The 6,087-nt window shown below is 33.6% G+C and overlaps 1 protein-coding gene across 1 annotated transcript; it reads left to right on the top strand.

Moving 5' to 3' along the window:
* The first annotated feature begins 919 nt into the window (after positions 1–919).
* shbg (sex hormone-binding globulin) lies at positions 920–5,448 on the top strand. Its single transcript, XM_084434701.1, has 8 exons — positions 920–1,189; positions 2,536–2,627; positions 2,768–2,957; positions 3,699–3,860; positions 3,943–4,102; positions 4,182–4,318; positions 4,749–4,935; positions 5,163–5,448. The coding sequence occupies exons 1-8, from the start codon at positions 1,109–1,111 to the stop codon at positions 5,318–5,320; spliced, it is 1,167 nt and encodes a 388-aa protein (XP_084290827.1). The 5' UTR covers positions 920–1,108; the 3' UTR covers positions 5,321–5,448.
* The last annotated feature ends 639 nt before the right edge of the window (positions 5,449–6,087 follow it).

Genomic DNA, 6,087 nt, shown 5'->3' with positions numbered 1-6,087 from the left:
TTTGACCCGGACCATACAGGCTGTAAATCGAAAACAGTGCATGAATCAAATACTTAAAATAGTGGAACTTTTAGTTTTCAATAATTAATTTGACAACTGTTGATACTATGATTGTTAATTTTAGTCTGAAATACACCAAACAATGTAGGTGCAATTTTTGCATTCTAAGAACAAAATAAAAAAACCTACGCATCACTATAGTAATACATCAAGGTTACACAGTACTGAATGAACAAACATCAGTGACCTTTCAAAGTTCATTTGTTATGCAATCAGACTAACTGCCAGGTTGAGGATGAGAAGAGGTAAAGTCTGCACACACACACAAAAAAAGAAAAAGAAAAAAAAGAAGAAAAAAAATACACATAAATTATGTTAAAATTAATTATAAAAAATAAAAAAAATATTATATTATTATTTTATATTATTATTTTATTTAATATTTTTCAATTATTTAAAATATTATATATATTTCACACATATACTATATATGTACTATAGTATATTATATAGTATATTTATTTATTTATTTATAATATCCACTCTTTGTGAAAAGGTTTATTTTTCAAATATGTTGCTCTGCTATTTAAAAAAAAAAAATCTTTATTTTTGTCAGAAAGAAATCTGCAAAAGTTTTAACTTTAACAGAAGTCACAAAATGTATTTGTAACTTATCTACCCCAAAAGACTATATATTATCTTGATGTCCCAACAGGTATACATTTTGCACAGTGTACTCTACATCCATCCAATCAGTCATTCATTGTTCATTTTGTGCATTTTCTGTAGTCATTAAACGTCATAACAAAATCATATAACTGAACGCTGGTTATGATAGTACACTGGTAAAATTAATGACCGTGTTATCAGGATACAAAAGACCTATACACTCAAACAAGCCCAAAATCAATATTTTCCCGGGTCTGTGATGTCGACATCCTTAGTCTCTGGTCTTCTGGGGAGGCTGTGTGCTAGACCGGAGTTTAATCAGTTCTCAGAGAAAGAGACAGAGAGGTAGTCTGACAGCATTCGGCTAAACCAAAGCTTATGGTCTGATTCCATTATTTCTTGTTTCTACTCATGTTGTAATCTTTGGAGTTAAAAGAGGATGAACTATCTCAAGGAAGCGTTCATACTATTGTTAGGCCTGTACCTGATTCTGCTGTGCAGGAGAGTGTCAGGTGATCAAGTGAGTATGAGATCTCTAAAAGACAGGTCTAAAAAATCATATATTTTTTAAACTAGCATTTCACAAGCTACAAGAGATAAGTAGAGCACCAATGCTTTTGTTTTTTTACTATGCAACTATGTTGAGAAACCGGTGCCTTTTACTATGTTACATATGATATGCAAGTGAAAAAACTGCAAAATCAAATGTTACCATGCAATTTAATCATCAGAAATGGAAAAGTTGACAACACACATACGAATGAAGATTCTATGTATACTGAAGCTTGCCTGCTTGCTTGATCCTCACTTACTTTACACTCAGAAATACGACTTCTGGTAATATCAGATGAATTCGATTTATTTAAATAAGCTTAACTTTGAAGTATGAAATGAGTTAAATTAATGCCAAAGAAAATAAATGTTATTTGCTTTTTCTTTCAATTAAATTCTTAAATTCAATTAAATCCCTCATAAAGGGATTCAATTTGGATAAAATGTAAAGTGATATACTATGCAATGGAAATATTACATTAAAGCTACAATTATTCAAGCCAAATTCATTGGTTAGATATAAAATAGATAATACTGTATAATCTCTATGATTTCACTTCAATTGATTTTTTTTAGTTATTTGGATTTATATGAAACATTTTATAATTCATTGGCCTGGTTTCACAGACAGGGTTTAGATTAAGCCAGGATTAGGCCTTAGTTCAATTAATATATTTAAGTAGTTTTAATAAACGTTCCTTAGAAAAAATATTACTGGTGTGCATCTTAAGACAAAACCATGGCATTGACGTGTTTTAGATATGCCAGTGCAAGTTAATTTCAGATAAAACAGCTCAAACAAGCGTTTTAGTCTGGGACTAGGCTTAAGCCTTGTCTGTGAAACTGGGGGATAAAGTTTTTATAATTAATTAAAAATTCTTAATTCATTGCATCTATGATAGTTAAAGTATATATATATATATATATTATTTTGTAACAACAAAAAGAGCCATGCACCTGCTAACATACCTAAATTCTACACTGGAAAACCAATACATAAAATAGAACATTGCAGGCAATGAATATTTTGAGCTGACTGGCTGGCTGGCATGGAAGCAACTTTAGCTGACAAAGTCATTGCACTGTTGGCGTATTCAACTCTGAATTCGCTGAACCCTGGTTCCACACTTGCCTGGAGGAGCAGTATTTACACTGGCGGCTTGTCTGGGATGTTGCAGATGCTTGTGTTTACCTAGCCTTTAGCAAGAGTGAGAGAGATATGTCTAAATGTAATCTGAGCATGCTTGGCTTGCTGTATGATATTTGATGTATGATGTCAAAACCATTCTCTGGTTTTTGGGATGACTGAGACAGATATCCGGCAAGGGAGTTGTCAATCTTGCACACAGACAGTCCAAATGGACTCCCTTAATGCAGACGAGCGCAAATCTCTCTGACATCACAAGGTGAGTTGATTTGAAATCTGTGGATTTCACTTCACTTTCTAAATCGTAATTCCTTTGTGTTTGGCTGCAGTAGTTGGTCATCGTCTATCTAATTTAAACATCATAGTGGTAGAATTCACTGTCTTACCTCGCACACACAGCATCAGATCTTTCTTTGAGTTTCGGACCTTTGACCCAGAGGGAACCATCTTTTATGGAGACACCAAAGAAGGACAGGACTGGTTTGTGCTTTCACTGCGTGATGGCATACCTGAAATGCAGATTGGGAAAGCAGACATCTTAGTGAGCGTAAAAGGAGGTCGCAAACTCAATGATGGAGCCTGGTACTTGGTAAATACTGTTTATATTTTTTAATCTCTACTGATTTCTCTGAAACCTGCTAGTGTTTTAAAGCAACAACCCTTTGTATGCTACTACTGCTGGCTCTGTGAATTTTTTTTTATGTTTTTGAAAGATGTCTCTTATGTTCACCAAGGCTGCATTTACTTGATCAAAAATACAGCAATATTGTGAAATATTGTTACAATTTAAAATAACTGCTTTGCATTTTAATATATATTAAAAATGCAATTTATTCCTGCAATGGCAAAGCTGAATTTTCAGCTTTGTTACACCAGTCTTCAGTGTCACATGTCAGAAATCATTCTAATATGCGGATCAATAATCATTTCTTTATATTATCAATTAATGAAAATGAATGAATGAAAACAGTTGTGATCCTTAATATTTTTGTGGAAACGGTGATACATTTTTTAGGACTCTATGATGAATAGAAAGTTCAAAAATAGAAATATTTGAAATAGAAATCTTGTGTAACATCATAAATGTCTTTGATGAATTTAATGCATCCTTGAGGAATAAAAGTTTTTCAATTACTGACTTATAAACGGTAGTGTATATATATATATATATATAACAATTTAAAATGTAATAAAATATGTGTGGTTTTTTGAGACATCCAGAATCAACATGGCATTTTGAAACATGCTAATTAAAGCTCTGTTTAGAACAATTTCATTAACATTCATTATGTGATCAAACATCTAAGTATTCTCTGATCATTTTGGACAGCTGGAATTGCGCAGTGAGGGCAAATTTGTGGTGCTAGAGGTAAACAACAAGGCAGAGCTCGTAGTCGGTCTCCATTCTAAACTGGCAGAAGAAGAACTAACAGGAAAGATACGTCTGGCTGTTGGTGGCATGCTGGTGGACAAACAAAAGCTCTTCCATCCAGTAAGATTAATCGTATTCTAATTGAATAACATTGACTGACCACACATAAAACAAGCTTATAGGTGTCCGTTTTATTACTCAGTTTCAACCGGAAATGGATGCGTGTATTAGAGGAGGGCATTGGCTAAATCTCAGCACCCCCTGGGATACAGACTCAACATGGGAATCCCGGCCCTGCTTCTCCGAGATCAAGAGAGGGAGCTATTTTCCAGGAACTGGAGTGGCTGTGTTTAATACATCTGGTGAGTGAAAATTCATGTATGTTTAAACTTACATTGCAGATAAGATGACGTTATCTTTCCTTGCACATAATCACGACAGATCTTCCTGGACTCAAGACAGAAGAGGCCGGTATCACAGTCGAGATCTTTGGATCTTGGACTGGGACAGTGTTGAGTCTCCAAAGCACAGGATTTCAGTATATTTTGGAAGAGTCAGATGGGAATAAAGATGTCAAGGTAATAAACAAAAATCCATTGCAATATTAGCATTTAGGCGATTAAACCTCTAATGATTGTTTCACAGAAAACTGATGTAAATTAACATCTGATCCTCTTACTATCATTTAAAAGTACATTACATTACATTTATCAGTAACACTTTACAATATGGTTCCATTTGTTAACATTACTTACCTACATTAGTTAATATGAACTAACAAGGATAAATAATACTAAAGCATTTATTAATCTTAGTTCATGTTAGAGCATTTGTGCTGAGACCTATGCTGACATGAACTAACAATGAACAGTTGTATTTTTATAAACTTATATTAACAAAGATTAATCAATACTGTAACAAATGCTTTGCTCATTGTTAGTTCATTTCAGTTAATGCATTAACTAAAATGAACTAATGGGACCTTAAGTATTATCTGCATTGTAACAGGAGGAGCAGCTGGGCCTGAAAGAGGGATCGGAAACGGTTGACCTTCCCCGTGAACCTGCAACACTTACTTTTACCATACTGAAACGTTCACTTGTGGTAAACAGCAAATCAGTGCTTGAAACGGAAAGTCTGGACTTTTTCACCATGTGGAAAAAGGGGATGCTACTGACTTTTGGGGGAATGCCAGGTAAATTTGCGAGATGGAAGTGAGCAAGAATTTCCGTGCTCAAGTACTCTTCCATTTACCAATATCCTTGATGTTTTGTGTTGAATTCTTTATATTTTACTTGTATCTGTCAGGTAGACAACTGTGTCTTATCTCAAGGAGTATATTTAACAAATCTTGCTACTTTATTGAAGTAGTAGAGGATTTGTTTGAGTTGATTCTCAGAACTCTTTTTTTTTTTTTTTCAGGTGACAGTGAGGCGACAAAGAGTACACATCACCTGCGTGGGTGTCTGGAGAAAATCCTTGTCCAGGGCCAGGTCATTGATCTTGATCGGGCATTGTACAAACACACAGCGGTGTCATCTCATAGCTGTCCTACAGAAGCAATGAATGAACTCACTTAATAGAGATTCAAGGCAATCATCCTATTTAAAAATAATGAATGTTCAGGTGACGAAAAATAACCTCCAAAAATGTACTGATGGACTGTTATGTTACTTACACTGAGCAATAAAATACATTTGAAATGAAATGGTGCGTCTTTCTAATACAGTAATTTAATGATTGAACAAAGGATAATCCCATTGAACTCATACAAAAACATCTAAAATGGAATGTTTATCAATGAACATCTTTCAGTGAACAAAATAAATCAAAATCAATAAAATATGCAGTTTCATTAATTTATCATTCCATGAAGCCAGTCTGATAAATCCTCTGATGAGCAAATCTATTCTTTTTCAACCTAACTCCTTTATTTTACAATGGATAAATTAATATCTAGAATTGTATGTATACTAAATACACAGAATTAAATAATATTTTGACACTTTTTGTATAATTTGATAACATTACCGCCTAACGTGTTAAAAATAGTCTGCTCACAATATATTTCCCTGAACTGTTTGTTGTGGAGGAAAAGACACTGTTAAAATTGTTCATTTATGTCTCTTTGTTCATCATAGTTAAACATGCAATACTTCACATGGTGGTCAAACCCCCATCTAATGTTTTGGCTACATGAGCTTCATAAATCAGTTTATCTGTAATCCACTGCCATCTAGAGGATTTTTTCAACAAACGTAATATATTGCACATAAATTTGAATTGGGGTTATTTAGTAATATCAGCAATCGATTCATTAGTTTTCTGTTCAAATTATTTCCTTAGG

Source organism: Rutilus rutilus (genome assembly GCF_951802725.1).
Source record: "Rutilus rutilus genome assembly, chromosome: 16".
Taxonomy (NCBI): domain Eukaryota; kingdom Metazoa; phylum Chordata; class Actinopteri; order Cypriniformes; family Leuciscidae; genus Rutilus; species Rutilus rutilus.
The sequence above is the reverse complement of the archived record's forward strand: the minus strand, read 5'-3'. Positions and strand labels throughout refer to the sequence as shown.

What these genes read in the sequence shown, in the direction of transcription:
- shbg (XM_084434701.1), top strand. Translation starts at nt 1,109, where the DNA reads ATGAACTATCTCAAGGAAGCGTTCATACTATTGTTAGGCCTGTACCTG. An exon ending in AACAAAAGCTCTTCCATCCA is followed by an intron (nt 3,861 to 3,942) that starts GTAAGATTAATC and finishes TTTATTACTCAG; the next exon opens with TTTCAACCGGAAATGGATGC. An exon ending in ATGGGAATAAAGATGTCAAG is followed by an intron (nt 4,319 to 4,748) that starts GTAATAAACAAA and finishes GCATTGTAACAG; the next exon opens with GAGGAGCAGCTGGGCCTGAA.